Source organism: Phytophthora infestans, genomic scaffold (genome assembly GCF_000142945.1).
Source record: "Phytophthora infestans T30-4 supercont1.19 genomic scaffold, whole genome shotgun sequence".
NCBI lineage: Eukaryota > Oomycota > Peronosporomycetes > Peronosporales > Peronosporaceae > Phytophthora > Phytophthora infestans.
The window spans coordinates 119,675-139,648 of record NW_003303740.1 but is presented as its reverse complement, the minus strand read 5'-3'; the positions used below and the strand labels follow the sequence as shown (position 1 = coordinate 139,648).

Here is a 19,974-nt window from a genome sequence, read left to right as displayed (position 1 = left end):
GAATGTGGTGGCCACTTGAAGATCGTCAGGACAGATGAGCAGCTAGGCTACATGGCTGGAGGTGACGGCCCGGCTAACGACGACCATGGATGGTGTCGGGCTGAGACTTGTGGGTAGTGCTGTGATTGGCGTCGTAATGCGGGTGGTAGCTATGCCGTTGCGGAACGTCTCGTGGGCGTTCCTGGCTGGCCTAGGACATAACGTTCAAGCGGTCTATTTCTTCTTCTACACGTGTGGCGACCGGTTCGTTGGAGCTTCCCGCGATGTGTACGCTCTCGCCTCCCTATGAGCTCAGGACATCCCTGTCGGCTCTAGATTTCCTGATTCCAATGGCAGTGCTAGGGGGCTTCAAGGTACGCTTTTAGATGGCGGGACGCCTCTGCTTGAAGTGGTGCGGCTACTGTGAACGACTACCGGGTGATATGCTCGTGCTACGAGGGAGACTACGGCTGCTGTCACTGACAAGGTGGGTGACATCGTTGTAGGCGGATATCGGTTGACGACGCGGTTGCTGTCCATCATGATCTATGTGCCGCGGCTAGTGTGTGAAGGTACCAAAGAGGGCTCCATGGCTGGATGGGAGTGGCCCTGGTAGTGCTGATTGTGGACGTTTTCATGGAGTTTTCTACGTGGTGCTGCAGCTGGTATGCCTCTCTGTTGATGGCCGGCTGCTACAGCCATCTAATTCGCAGCTACTGGGGGCTTCGTGTTTGTAAGGAAAGAGGACCAAGTGTGAGGACCAAGCAGGGATAAGAAGGGCTCGCTGGACAAATCGGACGCCGCGAAAAGCGATGCGAGTCAGCGTGGAGCGCTTGCGGGGAATGAAGGATAAAGGAACGCTTTCCCAGGTCGAGAGCGCAAGTCCTGTTCAAATTGGAGCGCCTCCGGGTGTGTGTGTGTGGGGGGGGGTCCTACCCCTGTGTCGCCGGCAGTACCGTAACACTCGTGTCGGGCAAGGAGACTCGGCAAGGCCTCGTACACTCGACTCCTTATACTGGAATGCCATCGGAACGGAAGCGCTCCAACTTTCTTGTCGGGAGCCCAAGCGGTCGGAACGACAGGATCGTCGAGTCCTACACACACATTCCGTTCAAACTCGCATTCTTCGGCTTCCTCTGCCGCTTCTTGTAAGCTCGCGCCTGCATCCACCTTTTCGGAGACCACACTAACCACAGGCGGCAGCCGTTCCGTTGTCTTACTAATCTCCTTGAAGTATCGATTAGCTTCTTTTGTACCCGTAGAAGCCTCCAGCTTCCGATCATATCAATCCAGCCAATACTCAGGCGTTCTGAGCTCTCCTGACGAGAATTTTTGCGTACTTCCTCTGGGATTCCTTGCACCGCAAGAGTCGGCGTTACCTGTTCCTCGGTGTTCTGTATCGCTTGCAGCAGACCCCCCTGTTTATCCACGGAGTACAGTCGCTCCTCAAGCTCGTTCTCGTACTCCTCGCGTTCATCCCTTGTTCTGTGACCTTCACCGTGTGTCAGGGTACCCAGCTAGAGGGTGGACTCGCCATTCTCTCGGACTGCGTCAGGAAGATCTGCTTGCTGCAGAAGTCGCAGGCCACGTCCAAGCATCTGTGCCCTCTGACACAAACTACAGCGTTCCAAGCTTAGAGTAGAACGCCTGGCGGTCGGCAAGGGTGGGAATCTACGTTGGACCTCCACGTGGGAGTGGTTTACGGAAAGGTAAGGAGTTTAGCGCCCAGTTTGGAGCTTTAGGTAGAAGCTCAGTCGTGATTTTCCTTCTTAAAAGAGAAGTGCTCAAGAATATAACAACACGTGATTATCCTCAGCTCCTAGGTCGGCCTGCTAGATACACGAACCCGACTTAAGGAGGATTACCGCGACAACTCTTTCAATGTGAGTAGTCTAATCTTTACACATCATTTTCTTTCTATAAGGCTTTCATTTTTTCCTGTTGCTGCTGCCTTCCGAGAACGTGGGTTGCAAAAATACCCAATACCTAAAACTTAGAGACAACCCTGCTCTTGGTGGCGTTGCACGACGCAGACAGACTGCCAAGGAGAAAAGTGTATGTGTCATTATCAACTTCGGTCACAGCATCGCCTTTATTCGTCGTGGGCTTGATGACTAAAACATTCGACACACAGGTCACGAGCCTACCGTGCAAGTACTGCAGCGACCACTTCGCGTGCAGAGCGGAGGTGAAAAATGGTAGGTAACTTGCTGCGGTGGCGCTCAACATCAACTAAGCTTTCAAGAACACAACTAAATTTTCTTTATTTATCAAAGAATTTTGTGTTTGAGCGCCACAAATTCATCATGAAATTCTCAGATCAAAACTGTCGACAGCGGTCTAATTACCGGTACCAACATCTGTCCGGCCAACACTACCACGCCATGCATGCCACGGGCGTCATGGGTCCCTTTAGAGATCCCGCGCTCAGAAGATTCTTACAATCGACAATGCGGCGCTATTGCTGGTCAGCAGCACGTACTGAAGCTCCTCTCTGATACCTAAGCAATCGCTGCGCCCTGTCTTGTCACAAGACAGGGCGCAGCACAAGACCCTTGTGACCCTCCACTCGGGCGATCCCGCTTGCGTGTACGCAGTTTTCTCTCACCGTGCGTGTGTACAAGTGAACCTCGGGGCCAATGTAGCGGGCCAACAATACTCGCGTCATTTAAATGAAGAATACACGGGAAGACGAGCCGCGGTCGATGACCAAGTTGTCAGGCGCAGCCGTTGAAGCTCAGCAGCGCCAAGACATCACAATCAAATCTGCCGCCGGCACTGCATCGACGGATCTAAACTCCATCAAGACCCCGTCTATCTCTATCATGCCGAGCACTGCCAACGCAAGTCAACGGCAACGTACAGTCATCACCACCACGACCAAAGGGCGTACACGCAGGGTGGTGACCACTACTACGACCCTAAGCGACGTCCCAATGACTACAACCAATACATCGTCCACTGAAATTGCGGTCGCAGTGAATACCGGCAAGTTTACATTCATCCCTGAGTTCGGAGGTCAAGGAACCGTCTACTGGAAGGAGCTCCAGAGACTTTACACTGCATCCAAGACAAGCATCACGCGCGCATTTGTCGACGCTACTGGAGGAGTCCAGCTCGGATGAGGCAAAGGCCTCCGTCGCCTTCGAAGCGGTCATTGACCTGCATAGCTGGCTGCAGGATGGAGACACTCCTTCGGGCTTGACGATGAGCCGCGTCTTCTTTAGTATGCCGCTGCTGGCATTGACGCAGTGCGCTAACTATCTTAACTTCCTTGAAACTACGGGACTGACCCACGAGATCATGGTCAAGAACTCCGCCACCGCCGTGGGCCACAGTCAGGGCGTAGTGAGCGCCGTCATCTTCTCGGCGGCTAAAACAGCTCAAGAGCTCGTAGATATCGGCGTCTCCGTGCTGCGCTACATGTTCTGGCAGGGACTCCGCGCGCAGGAGACATACCAGCACCAGCTGACGCAATACAAGCAGAATGGCAAGAATGTCGAGAACGCCGGTCCTATGCTGGCCGTACGCGGGCTCAAGAAGGAGCACGTTCTCAAGTCCATCGAGGTCGCCAAGCGCCGCACCAAATCACCCGACCTACATCTCTCTCTTATCAACGCATCCGACATGATGAACGTGACGGGCTTCCCAGCAACGCTGACTCTGTTGAAGCAGGCCCTTGAGGGTCTGTTCGCCAAGCCGGACGCCAACCAGACCCGCATCCCTCACTCACAGCGGAAACCCACGGGTTCGCTGTCATTCTTGCCGCTCTCGGCTCCATTCCACACACCACTGCTGACCGAGGCCAAGCCAAAGCTGTTGCAGGACGTGCAACGAGTCAAGTGCGTGATTAAGGGCAGTCAACTGCAGGTGCCCGTGTATGCTACCAACACGAAAGCCACCAACCTCCAGACGGTGGACGACGTGGTCGATGAACTAATTAACATGCAGCTACTGGAGCTGGTGGACTGGACGGCGACATGGGCAAAGATCGCTGAGCACCACTCAAACGCTACGCACATTCTGGAGTTCGGCCCCGATCTTGGCGTAGCCAAGCTGAGCGACAAGGCTGCAGAAGGCCTGGGCATCGAATTGGTCATCGCGACTGCCAAGCACCCGGTTATGAGCTCCTCGACGACGTCTGCTCCCCTTGTCGGTCTGCAGCAGTTCATCGATGCTGCACCGACGTTCACGTCCGTCGAGGCTACGTGGGTGGAGAAGTTTGGCCCGCAAGTGACCGAATCGGGCAAGCTGGTCAACAGATTCACGCGCGCGCTGAACAAGCCGCCTGTTATGGTGGCCGGTATGACGCCGACCACCAGTTTAGAGGGCATCGACCTTGTTGCGGACATCCAGAATGCTGGTTTCCACGGTGAACTGGCTGCGGGTGGCCTGTCGCGTCCCAACATCTTCGAGGACGCAGTGAACGAGCTCGTGTCAAAGATCAAACCCGGTCTCGGTATTGCGATTATCATGCTGTACCTGAACGCGAAGCAGTGGGGCTTCCAGTTCCCGATGGTGCTACGTATGCGTCGCAGCGGTGTGCCTATCGAGAGTATCACTATCGGTGCCGGCATTCCGACCAAAGAGCGTGCGCTTGAGATGATGTCGCAGCTGGAGGATGTGGGTATCAAGGTGGTTTGCTTAAAGCCTGGTTCTGTAGACGGCATCCACGCTGTGCTGGAGATTGCTGAGGCCATGCCGAGTATGACTGTGATGCTGCAGTGGACAGGCGGTCGTGCTGGTGGCCACCACAGCTTCGAGGACTTCCACGAGCCGATGGAGGAGACGTACGCGGCCATCCGTCGTGTGTCGAACGTGCTGCTGGTTGTTGGCTCTGGTTTCGGTAACTGGGAGAACTCGAAGCAGTATCTTACGGGCGAATGGAGTCTAGCTCGCGGCCACCTGTTCAAGATGCCGGCAGACGGTATCCTCATGGGCTCGCGCGTGATGGTTGCGAAGGAAGCTGCGACTGCACCAGAGGTCAGGAAGCTGTTGGTAGACACGCCTGGCATCGAATCCGAGCTGGAGTGGGAAACGAGCTACACGGGCGAGATTGGCGGCGTGATCACGGTCACGTCGGAGCTGGGAGAGCCCACCCACGTCGTGGCGAACCGCTGTACTCTGCTGTGGAAGGAGTTTGACGACAAGTACTTCTCCATCCCACGCGACCAGGTTGAGCTGGCCCTCCGTCTGAACAAGAAGGACATCATCACGCGTCTGAATGCCGACTACCAGAAGCCGTACTTCGGCTGCGAACGCAATGTGGAGACTGGCGAGAGTGTACCCGCTGATCTGGAGGAGATGTCGTATGGTGACGTGTTGACACGTGTGATCGACTTGGTGTACGTGGAGGTGGAAGGCAAGCCCCATCGCTGGGTGCACGACACCTTCTTCTCTCGTGTGAGCAAGTTCATCACGCGTACGGAGGAGCGATTCCGTCGTGAAAGTTCTGGTGACCTGTTCGACCAGTCGGAGCTCAAGGCGAACCCGAGAGGGACGGTGACGGCATTTATCACCAAGTATCCCCAGACGGTGTCAACTCTGCTGTCAGTTCCGGACTGTGACTTCTTCCTGGATCTGTGCCGCACTGGTGGCAAGCCCGTGAACTTTGTGCCTGCGATCGACACGGAGTTCAAGACGTGGTTCAAGAAGGACTCGCTGTGGTACTCAGAGGACTTGGACGCCGTTCCGGAACGTGACGCCCAGCGTGTCTTCATCCTTCAAGGCCCCGTGGCCGCTCGCTACAGCACTGTCGTGGACGAACCCGTGGCGGATATCCTAAACGGCATTGCCACCGGCTTTGAAAACGTTGTGAAGGAAAGCGGCGCGGTTGCTGCTGCCACGGCTGCGTCTGCCAAGCAGACGGTGAACTTCGCTAGATGGCTTTCCAGTACCACCCGGAGCTGTCCTGCTCCATCCACGCGGAAGGCAGCGGCTTCATCGATAAGGTTAAGGCGTTCTACGCTCGCTTCTGGGTGGCGGTTGAGGACAAGGAAGAGGAGTCGTGCAAGGCTGCATGCGAGGAAAGCGTCATGTCTCCTTTCACTGCTGAGTTCTCCATTACAAAGAAGGACGTTGTTGACTACCGTACTGCTCTGGGCCTGAATGACGACGAAGAAGGCGCTCCGGCTGACTTCTCGACGATCGTGTCGTGGCGTCCGCTGATCCAGTCGGTGTTCACAAAGGAGGTGAAGGGCAACCTGCTAGATCTGGTGCATCTGAAGCACTCGTACAAGCTGCTGTCGTCGCGCAAGGCTTCGGCCACGTTCCTGCCTGGCGACGATATCGTGAGCACGTCGAACGTCGGCAGTCTGCGCATCATCGACAGCGGCAAGATCGTGCACGGCGTGGCTATCATTTCTCGCAAGACGGTGGACGATCAGATGGTGGAGATGCTTGAGCCTCTCGTGGAGCTGCACAGCGAGTTCCTGATCCGCGGCACATTTGATGACTTCAAGTCGACATTTTCAATCGACAAGTCGACGGACGCGTTCGTGCCCAAACGCCAGGAGGACGTGGAGATCCTGAAGACAAGTCGTGGCTGAAGCCAGTAGATGGTGCCTCGGTGAACATCGGCGACCACCTATCGTTCGAGCTTACGACCAAGAAGCAGTACGCGTCGATCGGCTCGCTGAGCTCCGTGGAGGTGTCGGGTACACTGTTCCGTGACGAAGCGGGCTCGAATGTGGAGCTCGGCACAGTCGAGTTCAAGAGCAATGACGCGAACGAGAGTCCTGTTGTGGCCTTTTTGCGCCAGATGCAGCCTGAGGATGCCAAGGCCAGAGGCATGTTCTCGAACGGTGGCTCCCACATGCTGGAGAAGCCGCTGGAGATTAACGTCCCGACGAACGCTCTGGCGTACGCCGTGGCATCTCGCGACCTGAACCCGATTCATCGCTCCAAGTACGCTGCGATCCTGGGCCACCTGCCCCAGGGCAAGCCGATCATGCACGGTCTGTGGACGGCGACCAAGGTACGCGATCTGGTGATCCAGAACTTCGGTCTGGGCTTCGACAGCAACGTGGTCGACTACGACGTCAACTTCGACGGCATGGTGTACCCGGGCGACAAGCTGTTCATGCAGGCTCGTCACATCGGCCTCGACAATGGCAAGAAGGTGCTGTCTGTTGAGGTTGTGAACAGCTCCGGTGAAGGCGTGGTAAGCGCGCGTGCTGTCGTCAAGCAGGCGCCAATGGCGTTCGTCTTCACTGGTCAGGGTTCTGCTGCTGTGGGTATGGGCATGGACCGCTACCAGGAGTCCTCAGTCGCTCGTGACATTTGGAACCGTGGTGACTCTCACCTACGCGAGACTTTTGGCTTCTCGATCCTGGAAATCGTGCAGAAGAACCCTAAGTCTATTACGGTGCACTTTGGCGGTAAGAAAGGCCTCGAGATTCGAGAGAACTACATGAAGCTGACTCGTGCCGACTCGGTGACGGGTGACGTTGCGGCACTTTTTCCTGAGATCGACGAAGATACTGAGAGCTATAATTTCTTCGCATCTGAAGGTTTGCTATTCGCCACCCAGTTCAGCCAGCCTACGTTGGTGCTGCTCGAAAAGGCCATGTTCTCGGAGATTAAAGCTGCTCAACTGATTTCAGATGATGCTTACTTTGCTGGACACTCTCTGGGCGAGTACGCCAGTCTGATCTCCTTTGCCGATGCTCTAGCAGTTGAAGCCCTGATGGACCTGGTGTTCCTACGTGGCATGATCATGCAGAAATCGGTAAAGCGTGACGCAGAAGGGCGTTCCGACTACGGGATGGTGGCTGTAAACCCCACCCGTGTGAGCCCAGATTTCGCTGAGGAAATGATGTACAAGATCGTGGACGGCATTGACGCTGCTTCGGGCAACTTACTGCAGGTTGTGAACCTCAACATTCAGCAGTGCCAGTATGTTGTTGCTGGTGATAATGTGAACCTGGAGACGCTGTCGCTGGCGTTATCTGCCATCAAGACGCTGAAGTCAACTGCTGCTGACGACGTGGAGAAGGTTATGGCCGACTCGTTGGCACAAGCTCGTGCCCGCAAGCACACGTGCGAGCAGACTGGCCGTCCGTTTACGCTTGCGCGCGGCCTGGCGACGATCCCGCTGGTCGGTATTGACGTGCCGTTCCACTCGCGTGAGCTGCTTGGTGGTGTGCCGTCGTTCCGTGCGCTGCTGCGTACCAAGTTCGACCCGCAGGTGCTGGAGCGCCAGCTGCCGCTTCTGGTGGATCGCTACATCCCGAACCTGGTGGCGACTCCGTTCTCGCTGAAGCGCTCATACTTTGAGGAAGTCTACGCTGCGACCAAGAGTCCGTACCTAGAGGAGGTTCTGAACCCCATGCAGTGGAAGTTGGCGTCGAAGGCTCAGCTCGCGCACTTGCTTGTGGTGGAGCTGCTGGCGTACCAATTCGCGTCGCCCGTCCAGTGGATCAAGACGCAGGCGCTGCTGTTTTTGAAAGGCGATGTTCGTCGCTTTGTGGAGATCGGCCCTGCTCCGACGTTGACGAACATGGCGCTGCGTACTGTCAAGGTTGGCGACTTCCCCGATGTGTCGCGTGAGATTTTGTGGTACCAGCGTGACCGCGAGGCTGTGCACTTCGAGGAGGAGACGGCCTACATCTCTGCTGCCGAGTACGCCCGTGGTCTGGCTACCGAGGCTGCTGTTGAAGCTGCGAAGGTTGCTGCCGAGTCTGCTCCGAAGGTTGAGGAGGCCCTGGCTCCGGCACCGGTTGCTGCACCTGTTCAGGTGCAAGCTGCTCCGGTTCCTGTTCCCGCCGCTGCTGCTCCTTCGGCTGCCGATGCTCCGGTGTCCGCTCTCCACGTCCTGCGTGTGCTTCTCGCTGTGCGTCTGAACAGGGAGCTGACTAAGATCAAGGAAGAAACGGACGTCAAGACGCTGTGTGCTGGTAAGTCTGCTGTGCAGAACGAGATCCTGGTGACCTCGAAAAGGAGTTCGGCGGCGGTGTTCCTGAGGGCGCTGGTGAGGTGCCGCTGAAGGAGCTGGCGTCCAAGTTCTCTGGCTACAACACGCTTGGTAAGGTGACGAATGGTCTCATCAACAAGGTGGTGGCGAGCAAAATGCCTGGTGGCTTCACGATGTCGAGTATCAAGGAGTACCTGGGCTCGGAGAAGGGTCTCGGTGCTGGACGCATGGAGAGCGTGTTGGCTCACTCTCTACTGCTGGCCCCGCAGACGCGTTTCAAGAGCGACGCGGACGCGCGCAAGTGGCTGGACGAGAGTGTGAGCGGCTACGCTTCATTCGCTGGCATCTCGCTTGACCGTCCGACGATGGCTGCTTCGCCCGGTGCTGTGAGCATGTCCTTCAACCCTGCCCCAGTGTCGATCCCGACGGTGACTGACAAGCCGGTGGAGGCCAAGCACGCTCTGCTGGTCATGCTGGCAGCCAAGTTCGGCAAGGCTTTCATCGAGGTCCCGGAGACTGCGACTATCAAAGAGCTGTCTGCGGGCAAGTCGGCCGTGCAGAACGAGATTGTTGGCGACTTGGAGAAGGAGTTCGGCTCTGGCCCGGATGATGCAGCGGAGATGAAGCTGGCTGAGCTAGCCGGCAAGTTCCCGGCCTACGCGTCGCCGGGCAAGGTGACGAGCGCTCTGATTGCCAAGATGCTGGCGAGCAAGATGCCTGGCGGTTTCAGTTTGTCTGCCATCAAGGAGTACTTGTCTAGTGAACGCTGCCTGCCGAGCAGCCGCATCGAAAGTGTGCTGCTTCACGGTCTCACGCAGAGCCCGAAGGCGCGTCTGACTGATGACGCGACGGCGAAGAAGTGGCTAGACGGCGTCGTGAATGACTACGCTAAGCACGCTGGCATTGATATCCCGTATCTGTCGAAGCTGGGAGGCATGATGGCTGGTCCGGCGATGGGCCAGCAGGTGATGCAGTCGAGCTCGCTGCCCAGCGACTTTGAGAAGCGTTTGAAGACCATAATCGCGGACCAGATCGACGTGCTCAACTCGTACCTGGGCGAGGACCAGTTGGACTGGCACCGCAAGATCGAGACGGAGGTGGACATGCGCGAAGAGATGGAGTCTTCGATGTCGCAGTGGGTGACGGAGCATGGAGAGTTTTACAGCACTGGTGTTGTTAGCAAGTTCGACACCAAAAAGGAGCGTCAGTATGATAGCTATTGGAACTGGACTATGCAGGACGCGATGGAGCTGTACCACCGCGCTGCGGTAGCAACCAAGGACGTGCCTGTGAGCGAGGTCCTTATCACGCACCTTCGCAATCGCGCTACACCGGAACTTGTGCGGTGCCTTCAATACTATGCAACGCGTGCTGAGAAAGAAGATCGTACTGACATCGCACGGTCGCTCACGGCTCTTGTGAAAGAGTGGCAAACTGCCAGACCTGTGACCGTGCAACGCTTTGAACCAACCAAGCCTCAACTTCAAATTCTTGAGAACGGTCAACTCGAGTACAGTGAGGTTGCTCGGTACGGCGCAGTGGACTCAATCAACTACGTTGAGGAGATGGCTCGTGGGCTCGAGTACAACTCTTTGATTAAAACTGGAGAGTTCGGTGCGTCTAGTATCGAGAAGAAGGCTGTCGGATATGAACCAAACCCGACCGACAACGGCAGTACGACGAGCGAGGATCTTGACAGTGATGAGGCCGACAGCGGTAAAGATGATGATGCTGCACATGAGGAATCAACGGATACCAATGGTATTTTACAGATTGGAAATACTCGGATAGAAACACTTGGAGATGCTCTTCGTAGACGCGCGCAGCTCGAGTCAAATCGGCACTCTGAAGTACATTCGCCTTCGTTGCAGTACCGTATGAACAGAATGCTGAAGAAGACTGTGCTGCCGCATGTGCATGTTCGCAAGCCGTCTGACGTGGACCCAACGATCCGTTTGTATGACGTTGAATCAACCTGCGTGCTGCTGTCGTGCATGCGTGAGATGGCCTCGACGGGTATCTCGTTCGCTGGCAAGGTGGCATTGCTGACTGGGTGCGGTAAGAACTCCATTGCCGCTGAGATCGTCAAGGCGCTTCTAGAAGGTGGCGCCACGGTGTTCGTGACTACGAGTAGCTTCAGTATGACGACGACCGGCCTGTTCCGTGAGATCTACGACCAGCACGGCAGTCGTGGTAGCCGTCTCATCGTACTACCGTTCAATCAGGCGTCTAAGGTGGACGTGCAGAGCCTGGTGGCGCACATTTACGACGTACACAAACTGGATCTGGACTTCGTGATTCCGTTTGCAGCTCTATCGGAGGTCGGACGCACGATCACGGACATCGACTCGCGTTCGGAGTTGGCCCTCCGTATCATGCTGACGAACACGATGCGTTTGCTGGGTGAGGTTGTGACGGCCAAAAAGGCTCGTGACATCACCACTCGCCCTGCACTTGTGATCCTGCCCATGTCGCCGAACCACGGCAACTTTGGGGGAGACGGTCTGTACGCCGAGTCGAAGCTGGGCGTGGAGAGCCTCATGAACAAGTGGTACTCGGAGGGCTGGGATGATCAGCTTTCGATCGTCGGCGTACTCGGAGGGCTGGGATGATCAGCTTTCGATCGTCGGCGCCATTATCGGCTGGACGCGTGGCACGGGCCTCATGTCGGGCAACAACGTGGTTGCTGCCGGTGTCGAGAAGATGGGAATGCGCACGTTCAGTACGACAGAAATGGGTTTCAACCTAAGCGCTTTGATGCACCCAAAAGTTGTGAGGCAAGCAGCGCAGACGCCGATTATCGCAGACCTAACCGGTGGGATGGCACAAGTGAAGGACTTAAAGGACCAGGTGGACTCTATTCGTGCCGATATCGTGAAGAAGTCGAAGCTGCAGGCTTCTATTCATGCTGCACTGGAGAGCGACAAGAAGCTGCTGGCTCTGCCTTCGAAGAAGCAGGTGGCCACTCCCAGCTCGAAGACGTTTGCTCCTCGCGCCAACATGTCGAGCTACTACTGCAACTCGTTCCCGAAGCTGTCGGGTGTGGCTGATCTGTCTGCCTCGAAGAAGCAGGCGCTGTTGCGTGGCATGCTGGACCTGCGTCAGGTTGTGGTCGTCACGGGTTTCGGTGAAGTAAGTCCGTGGGGTAACGCGCGCACGCGTTGGGAGATGGAGTCGTACGGCGAGTTCTCGCTGGAAGGTTGCATCGAGCTGGCGTGGCTGACCGGCCGCGTCGTGTTCGACAAGGGCAACTGGGTGGACGCAAAGACGAAGGAGATCGTGCCGGAACACGAGGTGAAGCCTCGGTACGAGGAGGACATCCTGAAGCACTCGGGTATCCGTATCGTGGAGCCCGAGCTGTTTGACGGCTACGACCCAAAGAACAAGATGGTGCTGCACCAGGTGGCCATCGACAAGAAGATGTCGCCCATTGAGGTGGCTGACCGTGAGGAAGCTCTGCAGTTCCGCGAGGAGCTGGGCAAGGAGAACGTGGACATTTTCCAGAACGCGTCGGGTGCGTGGATGATCCGTCTGCGCAAGGGCTCTGTCCTGAACATTCCTCGTGCTCTCAACTTCGACCGCTTTGTGGCTGGTCAGATCCCGACCGGCTGGAGTGCTGAGCGTCTGGGTCTATCGAAGGATCTGGCGGAGTCGGTGGATCCTACCACACTATACGCGTTGGCGGCTACAATGGATACGTTCGTCGCAGCTGGCGTGACCGACCCGTACGAGTTCTACCAGTACGTGCACGTGTCGGAGGTCGGCAACACGTCCGGCGGTGGTATGGGTGGTTTGCGTTCGCTGACACAGATGTACAAGAACCGACTACTGGGCAAGCCTGCTCCGAGTGACGCGCTGCAGGAGACCTTCATCAATACGCCTCCTGCTTGGGTAAACATGTTACTGCTGAGCTCTTCCGGCCCGATCAAGACTCCCGTTGGTGCTTGTGCGACGGCTGCTGAGTCCGTCGACATCGGCGCAGAGACGATCAAGAGTGGCAAGGCTCGTATCTGCATTGTTGGTGGCTACGATGACTTCGGTGAGGAGGGTGCTTTTGAGTTCGCTCAGATGAAAGCTACTAGTGACTCTGTCAAGGAAACTGGCATGGGCCGTGAACCCAAGGAAATGTGCCGTCCGTGCTCGACTACGCGTGGTGGCTTCATGGAGAGTCATGGTGCGGGTATGCAGCTGCTGATGGACGCTCAGCTTGCTCTGGAAATGGGTCTGCCGATCTATGGTATCGTCGCGCTGACCAGCACTGCAACAGACAAGAACGGCCGATCCGTCCCAGCACCTGGCCAGGGTATCTTGACGACGGCGCGTGAGTCATCGGATAACACGAAGCCGTCGCCTTTGCTAGACGTGGAGTACCGTCGCCGCCAGTTTGACGATGAACTTGAGAGTATTGAGAAGTGGTGTGCTCGTGAGGAGGATCTAAGCAACGGTGACGAATCCCGTCTAGCTTTCGTTGAGAGGAGGAAGTTGCGCAAGGTACAAGCGGCGCAGGCAACTTGGGGCAACGATTTCTACTGTGGTGAAGCGAATATTGCTCCTCTTCGCGGTGCGTTGAGCGTGTGGAACCTCGACATCGATGACGTGGGTGTTGCCAGCTTCCACGGCACGGGCACCAAGGCTAACGACAAGAACGAGAGCGAGGTGACGCACAAGCAGATGGCTCACCTGGGTCGCTCTCCAGGGAACCCGCTGCCTGTCATCTGCCAGAAGAACCTGACGGGCCACCCCAAGGGAGCGGCAGGTGCTTGGATGCTCAACGGATTGCTGCAGGTGCTCAACTCGGGCTTGATCCCAGGCAACCGTCAGCTGGACAACACATGCGAGACCCTGCGCAAGTATGACCAGCTCGTGTACCCGAACCGTAGCTTCCAGACCATGGGCGTCAAGGCCGTGATGATGAAGAGTTTTGGCTTCGGTCAGGCCAGTGGTGAAGTGCTGTTGGTGCACCCGGACTACCTGCTGTCTACGTTGCCAGCTGACGAGCTCCAGCACTACTCGGCTCACCGCGAACAGCGTCTGATCAAGATGAACACGCACACACAGAGCGTGATCACCGGCAAGCATTCGCACATTCAGGTGAAGAACGAGGCGCCGTACTCGTCCGCGCAGGAAAGCAACGTGTATCTGGATCCTACGGCTCGTGCCAAGTACGACGTGACGTCCAAGACGTGGCGATTTGGCGGCGCGGACTCCCTGACTGCGGAGGAAAATCACCGCCCGCGTGCTGAGAAGTGCGCGAAGAAGGCGAAGGCTGCTGTGGAAGCGGCGTCGTCGACAAAAAGGACCTCGGACGCGCACGAGGCTGACTCGTCCTCGACGCTGTTGACTGCCATCAACCAAGCGGCGACGGACCTGGGCCTGGCGTCCAAGAACATGGGCATGGGCGTGGATGTGGAGCCCGTGGCCACGTTCGAGAACTTGAACGGCCGTGAGGACTTCATCCGCCGCAACTTTACGGACCAGGAGATGGCGTACTGCTACAGCGCGTCTCACCCGGCCGCGAGCTTCGCCGGTCGCTGGGCTGCCAAGGAGGCTGTGATTAAGGCCATTTCCAGCTCGGCACCGACTGAGCCGAACCTGTGGAAGGGTGCTGGCGCTCCACTCTGTGAGATCGAGATCTGCATGACGGCATCTGGCGCGCCGTCTGTGTTGCTATCTGGTTACCCGCTGCAGGTGTTTAACCGCTTGGGCTTGTGGAAGCTCAGCGTGTCAATTAGTCACTCGGGCGATTTCGCTGTGTCTCAAGCAGTGGCCAAGTTCCAGCACGAATAGATCCAAAGAATTTGCATATTTTGTATATTGTTTAATGTTGTACGCGAACTAAATCGAATGAATTTATGCACTAACAACATAGTTGCCGCTTTGTTAATGGGCAACTATTGGTAGCACCACCAGTAATCACAAGACACGATGTGCTATCGAAGATGGCCATGACGTTGACCATTACAGCCCACACAAGCGAGAAGGACAGGTAAAATATCGTGAGTCCACCCAGCAACTTGTTGTATCCGCCAGTCCGCAAGAGTTCTTGAGTCTCTCGCTTCTGCTTGGGTAGCAACAGCAGAAAGATCAAAGACACAACCATCGCGCTGTATGCAATAATAATCGTGTATGTGATGTCCACGTGAATGGAATGATCGTCCTCCTGCACGCGTTCGTTGGTGATATCGAACGTGTTGTAGCTTTGATGCTGAAAAGGAGGTCTAAGGTACAAGTATTAATAGGTTTATTGTTGGTTAGCTTACAAAAATGGAAATCAGCAGCATAAAAAACTGTTAAAACGTACCTAAAATGTGCTCGAAAATGCCCTTATTGCTCTAAAATGAAAAGGAGAAATCCTTATCGGGGCCCTAATTTTAAATAATTCGTTTTCGGGGCCGTTTTTTTCGGGAGCCTTTGATTGCGGAAACCACCGTGTTTTGTAAGAGCCTAATTGTAGGACCTAAACCATAGCAATACCATACAGCAAATTAACAAGGTAAGATGTAGCAGTCACAAAATTGGTATTGTACAATATCTTCCATCCTTTGAAGTTTCATCGACAAACACGATTTGATCTGGCCCGGCAATAGCCTGTTCACATACTCTTGCCTCGCCAGCGATGTCTAATGAGTAGCGGCATATTTGATTTAAAATCAATCTGTTGTGGTCCACAACAGATTGATATCCACAACTTATGGATACCTTACGTAAGGGTAAATGGCCGGCAAATACTGGCCATTCAGCCCTTAATTTGTTAAAAGGTACCCTTTAGACCAAATCGGAGCCCTTACGTAGGGCCTCCACAATCAAGTATTATTGGATCATAGTCGGCAAAATTAAGCAGTGTTATTGGTCAAATATCATTTTATTAAGTGGCCTGGCTTAGCAATTCAACTCCGTTCCCAAAACTTTGGAAAGGCACAATACCATTAACCCCTGTACAGGCCACTGATCGTAGCGTTACAGGCTACAGATTTATTAGACGCACGATGTGGACGAGGCTATCGGTAGAGAACAAGAACAAATACCTTGATTTCGCTCTATCGACATTAAACAACTGCAAGCGTTTGCAGCTTTCCATCTCGATCGACTTTGTGTCACAGTGAAATACTACACCTTTTCAACTTCAAAATGGCGACAGGTAAAATCAAAGTGACAAAACGTAAGTTCAAAATGACATGACACTGACACTTAATATTTATGGGAGTATTTACGTTTGGAGTTCATTAGATGAAAGAGGCAAAAAGTGGCGGCAACTACTCCCGCCAATTTTGGTGGACGCTGGCTGGCTGTACGGCGTCGATGGAATCAGTGGACACTGTTGCTGCAGTTTGTGGCCGCACTGCCTTTCACTCATTTAGCAATTCTCACTGTGCTTCCTACCCACACAGCAATGCTGTACGACGACGCTACCGTTCGACGGGTTCTCCGTGCAGCTCACGAAGGCCAAGATTGGCGCGATGTCGCGCTCAAGAACGATGTCAAGCTTCGCACTGCTTACCGCTGGATCAATGCGGCCGAGGACAGCGGCAACTGGGAGGCTCTGCCTCGAAAGCCTCGTGGTGGTAAGCGCCACAGCAAGATTCAAGACGAGCACGTCGACTACCTAGTTGGTCTCATCGACGACAACTGTTACATCACGCTGGACGAGATGGTTGACGCCCTCGAGGCTCGATTCGCGCTCAAGGTGACAAGACAGACGGTCAAGACACACATTGACGGCCGGATGTACACGGTCAAGCAAACCCATCGCGACAACAACTACCGCAATCTTGAGGAGAACAAGATTTTGCGCCGGGATTACGTCGTCGAGCTAATTGCTCAGAAGGCCGCAGGTAAGAAGATCTTCTACGTTGACGAAACTAACTTCAATTTGTGGTGTGCTCGCCGCCGTGGTCGTAGCAAGAAAGGGAAGCGAGCTGTCGACAACAACACAGCCAGCAAAGGGTCAAATATCCACGTGATCGCTTGCATTTCAGAGGAAGGGCTTGCTTACTCGGAGAAGCGCTTTGGCTCTTTCACGTCGGAAGCATGCAACGAGTACATCCGTCGCCTGCTCAACCACATCGGTGCTTCAACGCCGCTAGAGAACGTTGTTTTGGTGTGCGACAATGCACCATGCCACGCGAACATCGAGGATGTATTCAAGGAAACCACGTTTTCGGCGGCGACGCTGCTGCGCCTAGGTCCGTACCCGCCAATGCTGAACCCCATCGAGAACTGCTTCTCATCGTTCAAAGCCATGGTGAAGCGGTTCCTCGCTCGCCATCGTCAAGCTATTCTACGCGTCCCACCGCACCTCACCATCAAGGCGCACCGTGAAAGCTACCTAAAGCTGGCTGCAGACCTCCTCGTACTCGAAGCTATCACCCCAGAACTTTGCTACAAGTGCTCGTTGCACACCATGAAGTTCCATGCGCGTGCGATCCAGATGAAAGATATGCCTGTAGGAGAATAAAGACAATATCAAGTTTGGCTTTGCTGGCTCCTATGTTCGATGTCATTTTGAACTTACGTTTTGTCACTTTGATTTTACCTGTCGCCATTTTGAAGTTGAAAAGATGTAGATCAAATACTCGTCAGTCTTAAGGTCTACTGCTGTTCAAGAACCTGACCGAAAGAGTTCTTTTGTGAGCCTCAGCAAAGGATAAGGTGGTAAAAACGTACTTAAGTGGGAAATATCATAAAATATCTTCAAGTATCTAATATTTTTAAATCACTAAATTAATATTAGAAATATTATTTTAATTTTTTTAAAATGAGCTACTACTCATATTTAATATCAAAAGTAGTAGTACTACTATCAAAAATATCTAATGATATTTGGTTACCATTTGCCCCTCCCAACCATTATAACTAAGTTACAAAAACCTTTTGTATATCCTGTTTACTTCCAAAAACTTACAAAAAGCTTTTGTGTATCCTGTATACTTGACATGCTTGTAGATGTTGTACCGTACAACTTACGCTAACTTTATTGAAGGAATTTATGAATTATCAACATCCACTTAGTTAGCAGTGCTAACTTAGCACCCGTCCCCACCAGCAATCACAAGACACGAAGTGCTATCGAAGATGGCCATGACGTTGACCATTACAGCCCACACCAGCGAGAAGGACAGGTAAAATATCGTGAGTCCACCCAGCAACTTGTTCGATCCGCCAGTCCGCAAGAGCTCTTGAGTCTCTCGCTTCTGCTTGGGCAGCAACAGCAGAAAGATCCAAGACACAACCATCGCGCTGTATGCAATAATAATCGTGTATGTGATGTCCACGTGAATGGAATGATCGTCCTCCTGCACGCGTTCGTTGGTGATATTGAACGGGTTGTTGATGATGACAGTGAGCGACGTCGCAAACGAAGACGCGATGCCCGAGATCGTAGTCATGAGTCCGTACATAGCGCCCTCGTAACCTTCACCAATAAGCTCTACGATCACCAAGGTACTGACCATAAAGCTGATACCATTGGGAAGTTGGGCGACAATAGGCGGACCGAGCCAAAACCATTGACTGCGATACACGTTCCAGACGATGAGGAGGTTGCAGGTGCCGTCGATAACGATCAAGATGATGCCCGTGATGATTATCATCACTCGCCAATTCCAATGCAAACCCCATCTGGATGTAGCCATCATACCGAACATGTAGAAGAGATAGCTCAATGCGTCTCCGAGCGTGCTGTTGATGGGGGTCACGTTCACCATGTACGATTGAATGGGCGAGTACGCTGTGTACGAGATATTGCAGATCAAAGTGTAGAAGAACAAGGCTGCGATGACCTGGAACACTGCTCGCTTACAGATCTGGTTCCATAAGCCCACCATGTAGTCCTTTAAGTCCGGAGGTACTTCCAGTTGGTCTTCCTTAATGAAGATCCAGGTGATTGGGATTGTCGGGGCTGTGAGAACTGTAAGAATCCCCATAAGCTCGGGAAAGCTCAGCGAGTAGTCGAAATTTCCACCGTACTCCTCACCATTGAAGCAAAAGCCGACAAGCAGGTAGCTGATCACCGTCACGAACGTCTGTACTGTGTACGTCATGGTTTGAAGTTTTCCTCGTCTCGCAAACGACTCTTGTTGAGCCAAACCTGCCATAATCGCGTCGGCACTCGCGTCCGAGAGAACGTACCCAACTGCGGCGAAGAACATAAGAATGACGTATTTACCTGCTTCGGACGGAGCGTCGTAGTTGATTCGAGCTTCGATCTCAGGGGTGTATCGACGTAGCGATCCGAAGCTTCCGTATAGTACGGATCGCCAATGGGCATGCATGCCATCACGAGAAGCATGGCCACTGAGATAGACCATCCGATGACCATGTACGGACGACGTCGGTTGCCGAAGATGGGGAAGCAATCCGAGAGGATTCCGAAAAACACCTTGAAGCTGGAAGGAAGCGACACTTAAGTCGATGCAGTGGCCATTTGTGCTCCACTACAATTCAGGTACATCTGAAGGAGCGGGTAGATCGTGGACGGAAGTACACCGGAGATGAAGCCCACAACTGCGTACTGATACAACAGTCCAATGTTGGCTCTGCTCGTAATGGTCGGATCACCTCCAGGACGTAGAGCGCCATGATCCGAGTATCCACTCTGCTCTGGAGTCTTGACACCGACATAGTCTCCTTCTTCCAAGTCTTTTGGTTGCGAATTGGCACTGATCAACGACAATCGTACCGCAGACTCAGGATTCTTTGTTGGTCCTGCCATATTGGGTTTGCCACTTGAGGAGGACCTGGCAGATTGATGAATGACTGTAGCACTGGTGGTGCAGATAACATCTAGTACATGTAGTACTAAATGCTGGAGATGAATTTGAAGTGAATCACGTCAAACTCATCTCCAAGCAAGGGTGAAGACGGGACCTTGTCAGGTGATACAGCTGCTGATGTTGTTCTTTTGAAATTCGATAGTCACTCTGTGAGCCAGGCCCTTGGATGTAGACGTAATATACTAGTAACACATGGAAGAGCTCACGGTATCCTTTCCGACTGCCAATAATTTACGTCTCGGTGTTTTGAGTGTCGACATGAAGACATGTTTTCTTGCTTCCACCGAGGCCATGCCTTGGTCCTTGGAG

The 19,974-nt window shown here is 54.1% G+C and overlaps 3 protein-coding genes across 3 annotated transcripts; 2 read left to right on the top strand and 1 right to left on the bottom strand.

Annotated features, from left to right (window-relative positions):
* Positions 1 to 2,651: 2,651 nt before the first annotated feature.
* On the top strand, positions 2,652 to 14,749 carry PITG_10926 (fatty acid synthase subunit alpha, putative; the record flags this gene model as incomplete). The annotated part of the gene is made up of 9 exons (XM_002901682.1): positions 2,652 to 2,989; positions 3,021 to 4,825; positions 4,874 to 5,293; positions 5,342 to 5,847; positions 5,874 to 6,472; positions 6,619 to 8,876; positions 8,956 to 9,004; positions 9,045 to 11,399; positions 11,470 to 14,749. 9 exons carry the CDS (start codon positions 2,652 to 2,654, stop codon positions 14,678 to 14,680), a joined length of 11,541 nt encoding a protein of 3,846 aa, XP_002901728.1.
* A 1,534-nt stretch (positions 14,750 to 16,283) lies between these two features.
* PITG_10925 (uncharacterized protein) lies at positions 16,284 to 17,348 on the top strand (the record flags this gene model as incomplete). Its single annotated transcript, XM_002901681.1, has 1 exon — positions 16,284 to 17,348. The coding sequence occupies one exon, from the start codon at positions 16,284 to 16,286 to the stop codon at positions 17,346 to 17,348; it is 1,065 nt and encodes a 354-aa protein (XP_002901727.1).
* A 568-nt stretch (positions 17,349 to 17,916) lies between these two features.
* Positions 17,917 to 19,604, bottom strand: PITG_10924 (folate-Biopterin Transporter (FBT) family; the record flags this gene model as incomplete). Its single annotated transcript, XM_002901680.1, is given in 3 exon segments — positions 17,917 to 19,098; positions 19,116 to 19,294; positions 19,331 to 19,604. 3 exon segments carry the CDS (start codon positions 19,602 to 19,604, stop codon positions 17,917 to 17,919), a joined length of 1,635 nt encoding a protein of 544 aa, XP_002901726.1.
* Positions 19,605 to 19,974: the final 370 nt, after the last annotated feature.